General features: G+C 43.5%; 2 protein-coding genes across 3 annotated transcripts; both read left to right on the top strand.

The window, feature by feature from the left end:
• Positions 1 to 7,512: 7,512 nt before the first annotated feature.
• Positions 7,513 to 8,774, top strand: LOC104786840 (uncharacterized). Its single transcript, XM_087512346.1, has 5 exons — positions 7,513 to 7,534; positions 7,838 to 7,909; positions 8,163 to 8,204; positions 8,370 to 8,422; positions 8,526 to 8,774. The coding sequence occupies exons 1-5, from the start codon at positions 7,513 to 7,515 to the stop codon at positions 8,637 to 8,639; spliced, it is 303 nt and encodes a 100-aa protein (XP_087368472.1). The 3' UTR covers positions 8,640 to 8,774.
• A 490-nt stretch (positions 8,775 to 9,264) lies between these two features.
• LOC104786838 (thioredoxin F1, chloroplastic-like) lies at positions 9,265 to 11,149 on the top strand. 2 transcript variants are annotated; one of them, XM_087452840.1, is made up of 5 exons: positions 9,265 to 9,535; positions 9,626 to 9,781; positions 9,920 to 10,019; positions 10,161 to 10,368; positions 10,756 to 11,149. In XM_087452840.1, exons 2-4 carry the CDS (start codon positions 9,732 to 9,734, stop codon positions 10,308 to 10,310), a joined length of 300 nt encoding a protein of 99 aa, XP_087308966.1. In that variant the 5' UTR covers positions 9,265 to 9,535; positions 9,626 to 9,731; the 3' UTR covers positions 10,311 to 10,368; positions 10,756 to 11,149. The 2 variants fall into 2 exon arrangements, with proteins under 2 accessions (XP_087308966.1, XP_087308965.1); XM_087452839.1 differs by having other exon boundaries at positions 9,303 to 9,377; positions 10,756 to 10,893.
• The last annotated feature ends 7,644 nt before the right edge of the window (positions 11,150 to 18,793 follow it).

The following is an 18,793-nucleotide window of genomic DNA, read 5'->3' as shown; positions in this document are numbered from 1 at the left end:
AAGAGTTGGCTCTTGTTTAGTAAGTTTTAACATCGACTCTTGTTGGGAAGAGTTAGTGTGCTGTCTGTATTTAATTGGTCAAATTTATTATATAAAAAAAACAATTTATTTTTTTCCTCTTCTTTCTCCATCTCTTCCATCTCTTCGACTTCGCGATATTTCTCCCAACGGAGAGAAATTTTGCTTCATTTTTTATCTTGTTGATTGATTAACAAATCTCGAATCAAACTACTGATCAAACAATCTTCAGTCGGAGGTGTTGATTAAGCAATCGACGAGAGATTTGAGAGTCTTCTCTACCAAAGCCGATGGTTCATCAATCTCCATCTGATGGTAATTTCATGTTTCTATTTGTATGATGGCTTGTTTTATAATGATTTAGAAATTAGGGATTCGATTTTCGAAAATTAGGGTTCTTGATGGTAGATGATGATTCTCCGATCATGTATGTCCTCCGATCTGGTTCTATGAAGGTTATAGCTTAGAATCATTGATTGTTCGAGGAAGAGAAGTAATTGATTGCACCGGAATCTATAAACATTGTGATTGGGTAACGTCAAGAATCGTTCAAAGAAAGTGATATATTAGGGTAGAGCCTGGTATTTAGATCTCGCTCTCTCTTTAATTTGCATATTCTCTGGTTGATCTATCTCCCAATGTGTGTTCTTGATCCATTTTTACGCCTGTTTTCTTGAAAAAAAGCACCTTCCGTTGAGCTATATCAAGTTTTGCTCGTTATGATATTGTTCTTAGCTAAAGAAAGAGTGAAATGCAGATCAAACAAGAAGCCAACAGAACAAGGATGGTGAGCGAAATCAGCCTCTTGCTACTGGTCCTCAGAAGGAAGTTGTAACGCCCGCGTCCCGCGCTCCTAAAGGGGGGGCAATTTGTTTTAAGGAAATTGATCGGTAGCTGAGTTTAAGTAGCTAAGCTACTAGCTCAACTAGCTAGAATATGAGCTGTACGAGCTGAACGTGTTCGATGAACAAGTTAGCTCAGCTACGGACAGCTCTCGGCCAGCTGCGGACAGCTATCGGGCAGCTAACGTCAGCTCGACCAGCTGCCAGTCAGCTGCCACTAGCTCGACCAGCTGCCAGGAAGCTCGACCAGCTGGACAGTAGTGGCCAGTGAACGAGTAAGCTGGGTGCTGGGAGCTCGGTCATGGGACGCGGTGACGAACGGGTATGGACGAACAGTCGTGATCGAACAGGCACGACCGAGGCACGACTGGACAGGCGTGACCGAACAGGTGTCGTGACCGAATAGGCACGACCGGGCAGGTGTCGTGACCGAATAGGTGTCGAGACCGAACAGGTGTCGTGACCGAATAGGCACGACCGAACAGGCGCGACCGAAGAGGCATGACCGAACCGACACGGACGATTGGTCATGGCCGAACAGGCACGGCCGGACAGGCACGGCCGAACAGGCACGGCCGGACAGGCACGGGCGAACGTGTGCGAGCGAACGTACACGATCGAAGGGTCTCGTCGGACAGGTACCTTTTGGGACCAAGACTTCGGCCAGAACCCTATAAATAGAGGGCGTTGCCTTCATTCCAGGACACCAACCATCAACCTTCCATCGTCCATCAAAGCCTAAGTAGAAAAGGGGGTGCGGCTCGGCGAGTATTCTCGTCTGAACTGATGCGCACGCTACCTCTCTATCGAAGGTACGATGAGACGAGCGACGGGTCGGTAATCGGGCCGAGCCGATCGTGGGATAAGCGGTGTTTCGTCCGAAGACTCGAACTGACCGCAGGATGACCAACGGTTCGATCATAGTGTCGGACCGATCGAATGGTCATTGACGATCTGCGTCCATGGACGGATCGATCAAGCGTCGACCGGTGATTCGATTGCTAGTCGGATCGGGCGATCTAAGGATCGATGATACAAGCCGTAGGTCGGATGGATTGGTCGGGTGGTCGACGAGTCAGTCGGAAGTATCGGCTTGGTCCGTGGATTGGCGATTCGATTATGGGGTCGGATCGTTTGATCGGACTTGGCTCTGATACCAAGACCGACGAGTCGACCGGGGTACCAAGATATGACCGATAGGTCAACGGACGGTACGTCCGGTAAGCTTCGGACACGAGTGGTACGGGAAGCCGATAGCGCAACCGATCCCTGTGAACCGAAGGGACTATAAGTCCCCATCCCTAAACTGTGCGAGCCTGTGGGGTTGGTTGGTTGTATGGCTATGCACCAAGGGATGGGTTAAGGTTAATATGATATTCCGCTGCGTATAAAGGTCTAAAGGCAAGGCCGCGAGCCAAAGCTAAGTGGACGGGTTAAAGGATATTCGGCCAGGAATAGGGCCAAGGGGAAGCCGTGACCGCGGACGCTGGGACGTCCGGGTCGGGGTCTTTCAAGTTGGTATCAGAGCATGCGCGATCCTGTGAGGACGTATGCGATTGTGCTATGTGTTCGGACAAAATGGAAATCGCTGATAAGACCGAAAGCATGCTTGGGAACGGGAATGTGTTCGCCACGATGCACCGTGAATCGAGCGTTTGTTCAAAACGTTGAACACATAGCATATCGACCAAAAGGTCGAGAATTAAGACCGCGTCCGGTTAGGACCACGGTTAGGAAATATCGACCAAAAGGTCGGGAAACAGCGACCAAAGGTCGAGAATTACTAAACCCACCGAATTCGAGGACGAATTCATTTTAAGGGGGGTAGACTTGTAACGCCCGCGTCCCGCGCTCCTAAAGGGGGGCAATTTGTTTTAAGGAAATTGATCGCTAGCTGAGCTTAAGTAGCTAAGCTACTAGCTCAACTAGCTAGAATATGAGCTGTACGAGCTGAACGTGTTCGATGAACAATTTAGCTCAGCTACGGACAGCTCTCGGCCAGCTGCGGACAGCTATCGGGCAGCTAACGTCAGCTCGACAAGCTGCCAGTCAGCTGCCACTAGCTCGACCAGCTGCCAGGAAGCTCGACCAGCTGGACAGTAGTGGCTAGTGAACGAGTAAGCTGGGTGCTGGGAGCTCGGTCATGGGACGCGGTGACGAACGGGTATGGACGAATAGTCGTGATCGAACAGGCACGACCGAATAGGCACGACTGGACAGGCGTGACCGAACAGGTGTCATGACCGAATAGGCACGACCGGGCAGGTGTCGTGACCGAACAGGTGTCGAGACCGAACAGGTGTCGTGACCGAATAGGCACGACCGAACAGGCGCGACCGAAGAGGCATGACCGAACCGACACGGACGATCGGTCATGGCCGAACAAGCACGGCCGGACAGGCACGGCCGAACATGTGCGAGCGAACGTACACGATCGAAGGGTCTCGTCGGACAGATACCTTTTGGGACCAAGACTTCGGCCAGAACCCTATAAATAGAGGGCGTTGCCTTCATTCCAGGACACCAACCATCATCCTTCCATCGTCCATTAAAGCCTAAGTAGAAAAGGGGGTGCGGCTCGCCGAGTATTCTCGTCTGAACTGATGCGCACGCTACCTCTCTATCGAAGGTACGATGAGACGAGCGACGGGTCGGTAATCGGGCCGAGCCGATCGTGGGATAAGCGGTGTTTCGTCCGAAGAGTCGAACTGACCGCAGGATGACCGACGGTTCGATCATAGTGTCGGACCGATCGAATGGTCATTGACGATCTGCGTCCACACACAGATCGATCAAGCGTCGACCGGTGATTCGATCGCTAGTCGGATTGGGCGATCTAAGGATCGACGATACGAGCCATAGGTCGGATGGATCGGTCGGGTGGTCGACGAGTCAGTCGGAAGTATCGGCTTGGTCCGTGGATTAGCGATTCGATTATGGGGTCGGATCGTTTGATCGGACCTGGCTCTGATACCAAGACCGACGAGTCGACCGGAGTACCAAGATATGACCGATAGGTCAACGGACGGTACGTCCGGTAAGCTTCGGACACGAGTGGTACGGGAAGCCAATAGCGCAACCGATCCCTGTGAACCGAAGGGACTATAAGTCCCCATCCCTAAACTGTGCGAGCCTGTGGGGTTGGTTGGTTGTATGGCTATGCACCAAGGGATGGGTTAAGGTTAATATGATATTCCGCTGCGTATAAAAGTCCAAAGGCAAGGCCGCGAGCCAAAGCTAAGTGGACGGGTTAAAGGATATTCGGCCGGGAATAGGGCCGAGGGGAAGCCGTGACCGCGGACGCTGGGACGTCCCGGTCGGGGTCTTTCAAGTTGGTATCAGAGCATGCGCGATCCTGTGGGGACGTATGCGATTGTGCTATGTGTTCGGACAAAATGGAAATCGCTGATAAGACCGAAAGCATGCTTGGGAACGGGAATGTGTTCGCCACGATGCACCGTGAATCGAGCATTTGTTCAAAACGTCGAACACATAGCATATCGACCAGCAGGTCGGGAGATATCGACCAGAAGGTCGGGAATTAAGACCGCGTCCGGTAAGGACCACGGTCAGGAAATATCGACCAAAAGGTCGGGAAACAGCGACCAAAGGTCGAGAATTACTAAATCCACCGAATTCGAGGACGAATTCATTTTAAGGGGGGGTAGACTTGTAACGCCCACGTCCCGCGCTCCTAAAGGGGGGCAATTTGTTTTAAGGAAATTGATCGCTAGCTGAGCTTAAGTAGCTAAGCTACTAGCTCAACTAGCTAGAATATGAGCTGTACGAGCTGAACATGTTCGATGAACAAGTTAGCTCAGCTACGGACAGCTCTCGGCCAGCTGCGGATAGCTACCGGGCAGCTAACGTCAGCTCGACCAGCTGCCAGTCAGCTGCCACTAGCTCGACCAGCTGCCAGGAAGCTCGACCAGCTGGACAGTAGTGGCCAGTGAACGAGTAAGCTGGTTGCTGGGAGTTCGGTCATGGGACGCGGTGACGAACGGGTATGGACGAACAGTCGTGATCGAATAGGCACGACCGAATAGGCACGACTGGACAGGCGTGACCGAACAGGTGTCGTGACCGAATAGGCACGACCGGGCAGGTGTCGTGACCGAACAGGTGTCGTGACCGAATAGGCACGACCGAACAGGCGCGACCGAAGAGGCATGACCGAACCGACACGGACGATCGGTCATGGCCGAACAGGCACGGCCGGACAGGCACGGCCGAACGTGTGCGAGCGAACGTACACGATCGAAGGGTCTCGTCGGACAGGTACCTTTTGGGACCAAGACTTCGGCCAGAACCCTATAAATAGAGGGCGTTGCCTTCATTCCAGGACACCAACCATCATCCTTCCATCGTCCATTAAAGCCTAAGTAGAAAAGGGGGTGCGGCTCAGCGAGTATTCTCGTCTGAACTGATGCGCACGCTACCTCTCTATCGAAGGTACGATGAGACGAGCGACGGGTCGGTAATCGGGCCGAGCCGATCGTGGGATAAGCGGTGTTTCATCCGAAGAGTCGAACTGACCGCAGGATGACCGACGGTTCGATCATAGTGTCAGACCGATCGAATGGTCATTGACGATCTGCGTCCACGGACAGATCGATCAAGCGTCGACCGGTGATTCGATCGCTAGTCGGATCGGGCGATCTAAGGATCGACGATACGAGCCGTAGGTCGGATGGATCGGTCGGGTGGTCGACGAGTCAGTCGGAAGTATCGGCTTGGTCCGTGGATTAGCGATTCGATTATGGGGTCGGATCGTTTGATCGGACCTGGCTCTGATACCAAGACCGACGAGTCGACCGGAGTACCAAGATATGACCGATAGGTCAACGGACGGTACGTCCGGTAAGCTTCGGACACGAGTGGTACGGGAAGCCAATAGCGCAACCGATCCCTGTGAACCGAAGGGACTATAAGTCCCCATCCCTAAACTGTGCGAGCCTGTGGGGTTGGTTGGTTGTATGGCTATGCACCAAGGGATGGGTTAAGGTTAATATGATATTCCGCTGCGTATAAAAGTCCAAAGGCAAGGCCGCGAGCCAAAGCTAAGTGGACGGGTTAAAGGATATTCGGCCGGGAATAGGGCCGAGGGGAAGCCGTGACCGCGGACGCTGGGACGTCCCGGTCGGGGTCTTTCAAGTTGGTATCAGAGCATGCGCGATCCTGTGGGGACGTATGCGATTGTGCTATGTGTTCGGACAAAATGGAAATCGCTGATAAGACCGAAAGCATGCTTGGGAACGGGAATGTGTTCGCCACGATGCACCGTGAATCGAGCATTTGTTCAAAACGTCGAACACATAGCATATCGACCAGCAGGTCGGGAGATATCGACCAGAAGGTCGGGAATTAAGACCGCGTCCGGTAAGGACCACGGTCAGGAAATATCGACCAAAAGGTCGGGAAACAGCGACCAAAGGTCGAGAATTACTAAATCCACCGAATTCGAGGACGAATTCATTTTAAGGGGGGGTAGACTTGTAACGCCCACGTCCCGCGCTCCTAAAGGGGGGCAATTTGTTTTAAGGAAATTGATCGCTAGCTGAGCTTAAGTAGCTAAGCTACTAGCTCAACTAGCTAGAATATGAGCTGTACGAGCTGAACATGTTCGATGAACAAGTTAGCTCAGCTACGGACAGCTCTCGGCCAGCTGCGGATAGCTACCGGGCAGCTAACGTCAGCTCGACCAGCTGCCAGTCAGCTGCCACTAGCTCGACCAGCTGCCAGGAAGCTCGACCAGCTGGACAGTAGTGGCCAGTGAACGAGTAAGCTGGTTGCTGGGAGTTCGGTCATGGGACGCGGTGACGAACGGGTATGGACGAACAGTCGTGATCGAATAGGCACGACCGAATAGGCACGACTGGACAGGCGTGACCGAACAGGTGTCGTGACCGAATAGGCACGACCGGGCAGGTGTCGTGACCGAACAGGTGTCGTGACCGAATAGGCACGACCGAACAGGCGCGACCGAAGAGGCATGACCGAACCGACACGGACGATCGGTCATGGCCGAACAGGCACGGCCGGACAGGCACGGCCGAACGTGTGCGAGCGAACGTACACGATCGAAGGGTCTCGTCGGACAGGTACCTTTTGGGACCAAGACTTCGGCCAGAACCCTATAAATAGAGGGCGTTGCCTTCATTCCAGGACACCAACCATCATCCTTCCATCGTCCATTAAAGCCTAAGTAGAAAAGGGGGTGCGGCTCGGCGAGTATTCTCGTCTGAACTGATGCGCACGCTACCTCTCTATCGAAGGTACGATGAGACGAGCGACGGGTCGGTAATCGGGCCGAGCCGATCGTGGGATAAGCGGTGTTTCATCCGAAGAGTCGAACTGACCGCAGGATGACCGACGGTTCGATCATAGTGTCAGACCGATCGAATGGTCATTGACGATCTGCGTCCACGGACAGATCGATCAAGCGTCGACCGGTGATTCGATCGCTAGTCGGATCGGGCGATCTAAGGATCGACGATACGAGCCGTAGGTCGGATGGATCGGTCGGGTGGTCGACGAGTCAGTCGGAAGTATCGGCTTGGTCCGTGGATTGGCGATTCGTTTATGGGGTCGGATTGTTTGATCGGACCTGGCTCTGATACCAAGACCGACGAGTGGACCGGGGTACCAAGATATGACGGATAGGTCAACGGACGGTACGTCCGGTAAGCTTCGGACACGAGTGGTACTGGAAGCCGATAGCGCAACCGATCCCTGTGAACCAAAGGGACTATAAGTCCCCATCCCTAAACTGTGCGAGCCTGTGGGGTTGGTTGGTTGTATGGCTATGCACCAAGGGATGAGTTAAGGTTAATATGATATTCCGCTGCGTATAAGGGTCCAAAGGCAAGGCCGCGAGCCAAAGCTAAGTGGACGGGTTAAAGGATATTCGGCCGGGAATAGGGCCGAGGGGAAGCCGTGACCGCGGACGCTGGGACGTCCGGGTCGGGGTCTTTCAGAAGTCAAACCCCAGAGGATAATACCACTAAAGGACTGCTCTACGAGTGAAGCTTCTCAGCTTTTGAGCCAACGTATGAATCTGAACTATCTCTTTACTCGTTTGAGTGGTTTATTATTTCCTCTGTATCTCACTGTCTGGTCCTTCTTGTATCAACTGTTGCTATGCTAATTGCTAAACATCTGATGAGTCAGTGCTAGTTTATTGGTCATGCTCCTTTTAGAAATCTCTTTGGTTAATAGATATGGTATGTTAAATTCACAGACTTTATGCGACTCAGTTTATGTGCTTGTCTTATTTACTTTCTTTATTTGTTCAATGAACAGGAGGGGCAGCTGCAATGCAGACCCAAACTGTGGATCTATCTGGTAAGATTAAGGACTTCCAAGTTTTTTAATCCTTTTTGTATGTTACACTTGTTCTGCTTGAGTTGGCTCCAAACGCAATCACATATACCTATAGTTCCCACCTTTATCTCTGCATTCCAGCTAATAGAGTAGAACTGATTGTCAAGTTTACCTGCTATTTCACAGAGCGACCAATCATGTACTATGGAGGAAGTGTTTGGGGTAAACTACCTCACAAGGTAGAACTGACTTCAGACTCTATCATATGCTTTTAGTTCTCTATTAAGATGCTCGTTTGCATTAATGATGAGACTCATGTCTTGTGGGATGAAACAATTACAGATCCTGGCTGCAGCAAACAACACATTGCCTCCTCAAAAGATATCGCCAACGGATTACATGACTGAAGTGTGCCGAGGATTGCTGATGCCAAAATCGTCAAGTTCTAACAATTGAATGGTCCTTGTTCTGCTGATGGATCCCATATAGACTAGTGAAAATGGTGTTGGGTGTTTGCTGAGATAAAGAAACTATAGCTTCCCACATGACACAAATATTATAAACTTTCTTAATGAAATAGAGCTCTCTTTTTAATTTATTTTACCAGACTATAATTATAATTACAAATAATTTTTTTTTTCAAATAAGAACCCCAATTATTAGAGCTTACCATTGGAGAAGTATAATTTAATTAACAAACCAAAACTTCTAATTTTGTAAAAGTACATTTTCTAATATTACAAAAATATAAGAGTCTCAAAATAATAGTCTTCCAATGGAGATGCCCTTATATCTCTAAAACAAGAGACGACTCTCTCCTTCTCTCATTCCTTTTCAATTTCTTTTATTATTGTAATTGTTAGAAACTGTATGAAAAGCCCCCGTTGGAGGTACTCTAAGGGCATGTTTATCGGGGAGTTGTTAGGGAGGTTCTTAGTGTATTTGGGCAAAAAAATAAATCAGAATAAAAGAAAAAATCTAAGATCTCCTCTTATATAGTATACTGGAACGTGGGTTAAGAGGCGCTACGTGTCAGCTGTCTGTTGGGCGAGCAGAAAATACAAAATGAAAAAAAAAAATATTGGGGGTGAATGATTTTACTATTTTTCCTCTCTCTCTCTTTCTCTCGCGATTGTATCGGTGAATCAAGAACACAAATTGGAATCAGAAGATTGAAACAATTGGAATCACATGGTTTGTTTCTTAGATGTAGTACAATTGTTTTCTGATTAGGGTTCTTAGATTTAGGATCGCAAATAAGGGTTATTTGATGTTAGTTGGAAAATTAGGGATTTTGGTGTCCATGTTATGGTGAAAGAGTTTTCTACTTTCCTCAAGGTCACATGGAACAAGTATGTATAGAATGATCCAACTCTCCCAAATCGTTCTTAATTTGTTTCTCAATTATAAGAATTGAATGTTTTTTTTTTATTATGTAACAGTTGGTGGCTTCGACTAATCAAGGAGTCGTTGATCAAGAGATACCAGTTTTTGATCTTCCTCCGAAGATACTTTGCCGTGTTCTTAGTGTTGTGTTGAAAGCAGAGCATGAGACTGATGAGGTTTACGCTCATATCACATTACACCCTGAAGAAGATGTAAGTCAAAAATAAGAATTTTTTTGACTTAATATGTTATCAATTCAGTCAATTTGATGTTGGTCATTCTTTAAAGAGAGATTTCAAATCCTTCTGACTAAAGAAGATGGTCTCTTTGGATATCTTGTGTATATGCAGGTGTGGTCCATGTAAGGTGATTGCTCCCAAGTACAAAGCTTTATCAGAGAAGTATGAGGACGTTGTCTTTCTAAAGCTTGACTGCAATCCAGATAACCGGGTTTGTGCTCTATAACCCAATATCTATCTATTGAACCATGATAGTATCTAAAGATAAGAGAAGACTTTCATCAACAACGCTACTATGTACTTCTCCTTTGTTGTTGCTGAATTTTTTTTGACTCTTTTCTATTGGTGGCAGCCATTGGCAAAGGAGTTAGGAATAAGAGTGGTTCCAACATTCAAGATATTGAAGGACAACAAGGTCGTCAAGGAAGTGACTGGTGCGAAATATGATGATCTGGTTGCGGCGATTGAAACAGCGAGGTCGTCGTCTGCTGGTTCTGGTTGAACAAGAAGCAGAACAGTTTAGACAGTGGAAAGCCTCCCGGGAGAAGGAACTTTTGCAGGTACCTTTTCCTGTTTCTTTTTATGTTTTTGTTCTGTCATAGCTTTCATAACCTTGGATTAAGTATTAATGATTGAGACTCAAGATGATTTTGTTATGTTATAGAGATCATTGATTCATATTTTGTTCTGTTTTTGTTGATTATGTAGATGGATATGTTTTTTGTTCTGTCATAGCTTTGATAACCTTGAGTTAAGTATTAATGATTGAGATTCAAGATGATTTTGTTCTGTTATAGAGATCATTAATGCCTTTTTTGTTCTGTTTTCATGATTATGTAGATGGATATGTTTTTGTTACATACTAACTCATTCACATTGTTGTCCTCTAGCTATATGAACCTGTTACATACTAACTCATTCACATTGTTGTTTGTAACTGAAACCAGATTCATAAGATGGTTGAGCTGTCGGGAAGCCCAGATCGTGAAGCCATGTGGTATTTAGAAGTCATGGACGCATACAGACTGTTCTATGAGCCCTTGATCCTAGAGTGAAGCCATGTGCTTTCCGCAGCCCACATCTCCACAAAAACCAAATCATCAGTGACGAGTGTTTGTTTTTTCAAAGAGTTTCTGTCTTCAGTGATGAAACAAACCAAGGATGTTGTTCTGTCTTCAAATTCGTTGTAGTTTTATGTTGTGTAAGCTAGCAAATGGTTTGTTACCCCAAGACACTTGGTAACTATCCTGCAATCGTTTTTTTTTTGTCATACTCATCTTCTAACATCAATTTCTGTAATACTTGCTGTTAATCACTAATGATGAGTGTTTGTTCCTTCAACTCTCCCCATACTTTGAATCAGTATTAAAATTAACTCTCCCCATACTTTCAACTCTCCCCATACTTTGAATCAGTGTTAATCACTAATGACGAGGACTGGATCAATATACTTTGAATATGATCTATGGGGGTGGGGACATTGTATATGAATACAACAAGATGATTTGGTTGAGAATATTTGGGCAAAATTTGGAGCAAATCAGTATTAAAATTAATCATTTTCTCCATTTAAGAATTGCACTTCTATTATAATATGTATTAATGTTTTATTATGTTTTGTATGTTTGAAAATTAATTAAAATGCAATATTTTCTAATTTTATAAAATCTTAAATGCTTACACATTTATACCACTTCTATTCTATTTAAATTTTTTAAATTTAAAAAAACAATATTTTCAAAAATAAGATACCCAAAACAAGAACCTACCAATAAAAGAGATAATTTTATCTAAGAGATCATGGGTTCTTATATTCCAAACAGTGCACAATTAATTCATAAAAAATTTAAGAACTCCCCTTCTAATATACTACCGATAATCATGGTCTAATATCCTTTAATCTAGTCTCATAAAAATAGAACGACGACGAGGCACAAGAGGCTAAGCAAATAGTACACTTTATGTTATTTTTTTCTTCCTTTTTTTTTTCCAGAAAAAATGATTTATATAGATGAATTAACGTAATAGTTATACACAACTGGCTTGTGAGTCATGGTAGAAGTGAAAAACACCCTGAGTATAAAATATTTGAATTACAATCAAGCTTTGTTAACAGATGAACAACATTTTTACAATTCCTGAATGAATAAATAGATGACCAATTCTTAATGTCCTTGATGATATCTTCAATACTTGTGTTAAAAAGCTTCTTGTTAAGCATTTTATTAAATGTGTCATAGTCTCCCTAAAAAACAACAGTGGTTAGTCCTTGGATCCAGGTTTGTTGAATTGCCACTAGTAAGGCCTTAGCTTCTTCTTCCAATGGGGATGATGTATAGCTTAGAACTGAAGCTCCCCAGCCTTGAGAAACTCCATCTTAATCACGAAGTATCCAGCCACATTTTACTTGGTTAGTAAAAAGATTGAAAGAAGCATCATAATTACACTTAGTAAAGGGATGTGAAGGTCTTATCCATCTTTTCATTGCCTGTTGAGTTGCTTAATCTCTTACTTCATTACTTTGTTCTAGATGATATGACCATTCTCGAAAATCTGATTGTGTCCGTAGAACAATAGTTTTCAGATTTTCATGCATACCATCAAAGATGAATTTGTTTCTGGTTTTCCAAAGTGCCATAAAAGCTAAAAAGGAAGATATATTATGTTAGATGGAGTGTCTTTAGCATGATGATAATCAAATAAAGCTTCAATGAAAGATTCAGAGTCCATATATGAGGAATAGATGAAAGGATCATGAATATTTGATAGTTGCCATATTGATTCAACATATGGGCACATAAAGAGGATGTGTTCAATGATTTCGGTACTCTAAAAACATCTAAGACATATCGGATCTAGATTCATTTCACAGGTGACTAAACGTGTAATTGTAGGTAGTGATTTTGAAGCAATACGCCAAAGAAAGTGTTTCAATTTTGGTAGGATGTTAAGTTTCCAAATCTTCTGCTTCAATGTTGTTGATCCATGAGGTATTGGTGGAAGACCATTTGGTTGGTTTGGATTGTGCATAGATAACCAATATCCTGAACTAACCTTATAATCATCTGAGTTTGTATAATGACATACTCCCTCCGTTTCAAAATATAGGATGTTTTAACTAAAGCACGCAGATTAAGAAAACTTTACTTTTAACAAGTTCCACCAATCAGAAACAAAACTGCATAATATAAAATACTAAACTAATCTAAAAGTTGCATAGAAACTTGAAAACATCCTATATTATGAAACAAAAAACTTCTCTAAAACATCTTATATTTTGAAACAGAGGGAGTATAATTTTATGTAAGAGTGCAGTGCAAGGCAGATAAGTATGAATGATGTGTTTCTAATCTCGTCGATGATGTTTCCTCTGATTTTGTCAGTGTCCCAATAGCAATAAGTACCCTGTGAAGAGATGAAAACTATTTTCTGGAATCAAGCTGTGAACAGGTTGTAGAGGGTGAGTTAAAGTAATGTTGTCATGGTTCACCCAAACTGTTTTACCATTACTAATGGTATAGCAGTACACCGTTTATTTTATTTTATAAGATCTTTTAGTTAAAAACACAAAATTTAAAGAACTATAAATGTATTTTTATTTTTACATGACATAATATTATTTAATATTTATTTAAAAGAGTTTAACCAATTAGATAAAACACTACAGAATACAAATGATCATAATATACTAAATAAACATAAATAATGTATTGAAATTGAAAAAATCTTAAAATGGAAAAAAAATAAAAAGCTAAAAGATCTTATAATTTGGAATATAAGAAGTATATGATAAGCACAAATGGTCATATTAGCAGAATGAACTCATTGGATTAAATATTTACCATTATTTATGTTGGGTAAAATTTTAACCCTTAAAATTATATTGGAGAAAGTCAAATATAAGTTCATGAAACTCTATAACTAATGGAAAGGACAAAGAGTTAAAAAAGAGTTCTAATTATTACTAATTCCCAAAATCGTTTTTCGAACATGAATCATTGACCTTCTCAAAAACAAATATCCGGGATGATAAGAAACCGTTAATTAAAATTTAATCCCATGAGATTAAGGATAGAGAAAAATTCTCTAAGAAAAGAGAAGTTAACTCGACACAACAACACATGAAATTGAGAGCAAAAGCAAGAGATTAAACGGAAACCTCAAAATCACAACGTGTGATTTCAGAAAGTGATTATGATTTAAAGATTGATTAGTTTTCTTGTTATCCCAAAAAAAACAAAATATTAGATATGTATTGGCTTTTGTATTCGTTATGGATATATTTGATCAATAAAAAGTAATATTATTTGATATTTGTTTTGTGGTTTTGCATAAATTTATTGAATTAAATACAGAAACTTAACGAATAATTCTCGTTTTATTGCCTTAGAAACTTCTCAAAACTAATGCAATATCAATCTCTCTAATCTCACAAGTGTTATTACAACCTAACAACTCCTTATATATAGAGAGACCTTTTAATGTTTCTTATTTAATAAAACAAATTGATAACTCCTATATTGTTCTAATCCAAATCTTCTTTGGAAACCATATCTCGGTGAGATTAGAATAACTTCAAACTTAAGTTTCTTCAAGCTTATCCCCAACAATCACCCCATTAAGCTTGAAGTTCTTGTCGGACACATCATGAACACCAATAGACTCTCTCATTTCTCGAAACTTTATTCTACCAAGTGGTTTGGTCAGAACATCAGCCTTTTGCTCAGTGCCGAGAATGTGTTCAACCTCAACCTGCTCATTCTCAACACATTCACGGATGAAGTGATACTTCCTGTAGATGTGCTTGCTGCGACCGTGGAAGACATGGTTTTTGGTGAGCGTTATAGCCGACTTGTTATCTATACGGATCGTTACCTTCTTAAGTGCTTCTCCTGTAACTTCAGAAAGTAATTCCTGCAACCAAATGGCCTGCTTCGCTGCTTCAGTGGCAGCCATGAATTCTGCTTCAGAGGAGGACAATGCCACCGTCTCCTGCTTCTGAGAACACTAAGTAGCCGGACAACCATTAAGATAGAACACGTGACCACCAATACTCTTACCATCATCTTCATCTACATTGTGACTACTGTCACAATATCCCACCAAACCTGAGTCATTGCCCCGTTTGAACATGAGACCATACTCTGTAGTCCCTTGTAAGTACCTCAAGACGTGTTTTAGCGCTACTCCATGACACTTCTTAGGACTGTGCATATAACGACTCAACATTCCAACAGCAAACGAGAGATCAAGTCGAGTATGGATCAAATACTGGAGACAACCGATTCCTCTTCTATACTCGTGTTCACTTAAAGGCTGTTCTGCTAACGCTTTAGAAAGCTTAGTAACTGGATCCATCGGAACTTGAACAACATTGCACTCACTCATGCCAGCTTCCTCAAGAATATTCACCGCATATCTCCTGTGCTTCAAAGTAATTCCACAACTTTCTTTTAAGACCTCAATACCAAGATAGTATGTCAACCTCCCAAGGTCACTCATCTCGAACCTAGATGACATTCCCAGCTTAAACTCACAGATCAGCCTCAAGCTACTACCAGTAACAAGAAGGTCATCAACATAAACAACAACAACCAATAAGTGTTCTCCTTCTTGTCTCCGAACAAAGCTTAACTCCATCAATATTTGATTAAGTTTGTGATTCCAAGCTCGTGGAGCTTGACGCAAGCTGTAAAGTGCTTTATTTAGCTTGTATACTAAACCTTCACTTCCCTTCTTCTTAAAACCTTCCGGCTGTGCAACAAAAACCTCTTCTCTAAGTTCTCCATGTAAGAAAGCAGTCTTCACATCTAGATGATGCACTTCCCAACCTTTAGAAGCAGCCAAAGCAATGATGAAAGATGTGCCACCGGAGCAAACACTTCGTTGAAATCGATACCGTGTTTCTGCACATATTCCTTCGCGACTAGCCTCGCCTTATACTTATTAATGCTCCCGTTTGAGTTGCGTTTTATCTTAAATACCTATTTCAAGCCAATTGGCTTAACTCCAGCTGGTAACTCCACTAAGTTCCACGTTTTGTTTCTTTTGATCGAATTCAATTCCTCATTGCAAGCCTCTCTCCACACTTCTAGTTCCTTTGCCTCTTCATAGGTTCGAGGCTCATCATTCAAAGACAACAAAAGTTGCTCTGCTTCTTCTTCTGCAAAAAGTACATAGTCATTCAGATAACTAGGCTTCACACTAGGTCGAGTCGATCTTCTCAATACAGGCAACACCACTTCCGGTTCTTGTTCTTGAGTCTCTACTAACACCTCGACTCCATTCTCAGAGTTATTAGTTTCTTCACAGTCTGCTATACTCTCTCTTAAACCACTGTTACCAAAGTCTCCGAAACTTACAGTGAACGATCCGGAAACCTCTGTCTCATCATGCAAGTCGCTCCAAGTCCATCTCTTAGTTTCATCGAAGATGACATCTCCACTTACCGTTACTCTCCGTGTTGCAGGATTGAGCAACCGATAAGCTTTACTTCCTGGTTCGGTTCCGAGATGCACCAGTGCACGAGTTCTGTCATCCAACTTCTTCAGGTGTTATGATTCTACTTTTGCATATCCGACACATCCAAAGACCCACAAGTGTTCTAAGTTTGGATTCTTCCTTTTAAACATCTCGTATGGTGTCTTCTCATGCAGTGACCTCGTTGACCCGATTAATCAAATGGGTGGAATGTCTCACCGCCTCTCCCGTAGATAGTTAGGAACATCCATGTGCTTCAAAATACTTCTTGTCATCTCAAGAAGTGGTCTGTTTCTCCTCTCCACCACTCCGTTTTGTTGTGGTGAATAGAGAGCAGTCAAGTGTCGCTGAATCCCAGACTCTTCACAAAACTTCATGAACTCAGAAGACACAAATTCTCCTCCCCTATCTATTCGAAACATCTTGATTGAAGTTCCAGTTTCTTGTTCAACGAGAGCCTTGAAACTCTTGAAAGCACCAAATGCATCACTCTTATCTTTTAAGAGCAGAGACCACATGTAACGCGAATGATCATCAATAAGCACAAATATATACTTATTTTGTGCCGCAGTTGCAGGTATGATAGGACCACAGAGATCCCCATGAATCAACTCAAGTGGTCGTTCAGCTCTAAAACTGGTTGCCTTTGGAAACGACTTCCTAGTTTGCTTCCCAAGCAAGCATGATGCACAAGTCTCCTTCAGAAAGTTCATGTTAGGCATTCCAATAACCAAGTCCTTTCTCACCATTTTCTCCATTGTCTTGACATTGACATGAACAAGTCTTTCGTGCCACCTTGTAGTCGTATCAACAGTTTCTGTGACTTGTAGCAGATTACTCTCAGCCTCCATGCGAACCTTGTAGAGTCTATTCTGCGATCTGTTTGCCTTCACCAATAGTTTTCTGTCACGATCATGTAGTGTGAGATAATCTTCCTTCATTCTCACTTCACACCCTGTCTCGGTGGCTTGTCCAAGACTAAGAATGTTACTCTTAAGATCTGGTATCCAGTAGACTTGAGCCAGAACCTTCCGATCACCCGACTTGGTGACAAAGAGAATCGAGCCTCTCCCCTTGATGTCAACTCGTGAGTCGTCACCAAATCTCACCTTTCCCGTAACAGTCTCATCAAGGCTAGTAAAATAGCTCCGATTTCCAGTCATATGATTGCTGGCTCTGTTATCGAGATACCACACATTATCTCCATTCATCTTTGTCTCAAAGCTTTTCGGGTTGACCTTCTTCTCTTTGAGGGACACCACCTCATGCATCAATAAGGCCTCTGCATCTTGATCATCCAATTCACTTGAGTCCTGAATCTCTTGAAGCTTAAGCAACCTGTCTGAATAGTTAGAGGCGTAGTGACCTTGCTTGTCACATCGATAGCAGACAATTGTAGATTTGTCTTTGTTCTGATAGTTGCTGCGACCTCGTCCTCTTCCTGGAACTGAGAAACGTCCACCTCTTGCTCCTCTGCCTCGTCCTTGTTCATAGTTCTCTTGGTAGTTATTTGCATACAAGAGTTTTGTTTGATCAACTTCTTGATCCTCTTCATCACTGATTCTCTCCTCATATGTCTTAAGTCTACCAACTATGTCCACAAAGCTCGTCTTGTTAAGGTCGAGAACCTGTTCTAGAGCCACAATAATGTGGATGTATTTTTTCCTGGGCAAGGTATTCAAAAACTTCTTGACCAACTTAGGATCTTCTATACTCACCCCTAAAGCACCAGATTTTGACGCTAGTTCAGATAGTTTGCCCACAAAATCATCAATTGTATCTGTGGCCTTCATCCTCATCCTCTCGAACTCCGACATCAGAGTCTGCAACTTTGCCTCCTTGACTCTCTCAGCTCCCACATAGCGTGACTTGATTGCTTCCCAAACTTCTTTCGGAGTAGCTAGGTTACCGACTTGCAACGTTAGCGTCTCCGGAATAGATTGGAACAGAAGCGCTCTTGCGAGATCAATCTTTTCAACATCAACTATCCCTGTCTCGATCGGCTCCCACACTTTGTTTACCCTTAACATTACTGTCATCTTCATTGCCCATACCGTGTAGTTAGTAGTGGTAAGCATTGGACATTGAAGAGTTGAGGTGCTGGTCTCCTTAGGTGTGGATGCAGTAACGATGTCTCCCATGTTTCTTGATCAAAAGCTTAGGTTTAGCTAATCGTAAAACAGAGAAACCAAAAACAGAGAAACGAATTTGTGTTTAAGATTCAATAATGTTATGATACCAAATATTGAATTAAACACAGAAACTTAACGAATAACTCTCGTTTTATTGCCTTAGAAACTTTTCAAAACTAATGCAATATCAATCTCTCTAATCTCACAAGTGTTGTTACAACCTAACAACTCCTTATATATAGAGAGACCTTTTAATGTTTCTTATTTAATAAAACAAATAGATAACTCCTATATTGTTCTAATTCTAATCTTCTTTGGAAATCATATCTCAGTGAGATTAGGATAACTTCAAATTTAAGCTTCTTCAAGCTTA

The sequence above is a fragment of the Camelina sativa genome, chromosome 5, assembly GCF_030686135.1.
Source record: "Camelina sativa cultivar CO46 ecotype springtype chromosome 5, ASM3068613v1".
NCBI lineage: Eukaryota > Viridiplantae > Streptophyta > Magnoliopsida > Brassicales > Brassicaceae > Camelina > Camelina sativa.
The sequence above is the reverse complement of the archived record's forward strand: the minus strand, read 5'-3'. Positions and strand labels throughout refer to the sequence as shown.

Excerpts from the sequence above, each read along its gene's own strand:
- LOC104786838 (XM_087452840.1), top strand. The coding sequence starts at position 9,732 with ATGAGACTGATGAGGTTTACGCTCATATCACATTACACCCTGAAGAAG. Across the intron at positions 9,782-9,919 it reads CATTACACCCTGAAGAAGAT|GTGTGGTCCATGTAAGGTGA; the intron begins GTAAGTCAAAAA and ends GTGTATATGCAG. Across the intron at positions 10,020-10,160 it reads ACTGCAATCCAGATAACCGG|CCATTGGCAAAGGAGTTAGG; the intron begins GTTTGTGCTCTA and ends TATTGGTGGCAG.
- LOC104786840 (XM_087512346.1), top strand. The coding sequence starts at position 7,513 with ATGACGGATAGGTCAACGGACG. Across the intron at positions 8,205-8,369 it reads CCAAACTGTGGATCTATCTG|AGCGACCAATCATGTACTAT; the intron begins GTAAGATTAAGG and ends GCTATTTCACAG. Across the intron at positions 8,423-8,525 it reads GGGGTAAACTACCTCACAAG|ATCCTGGCTGCAGCAAACAA; the intron begins GTAGAACTGACT and ends AAACAATTACAG.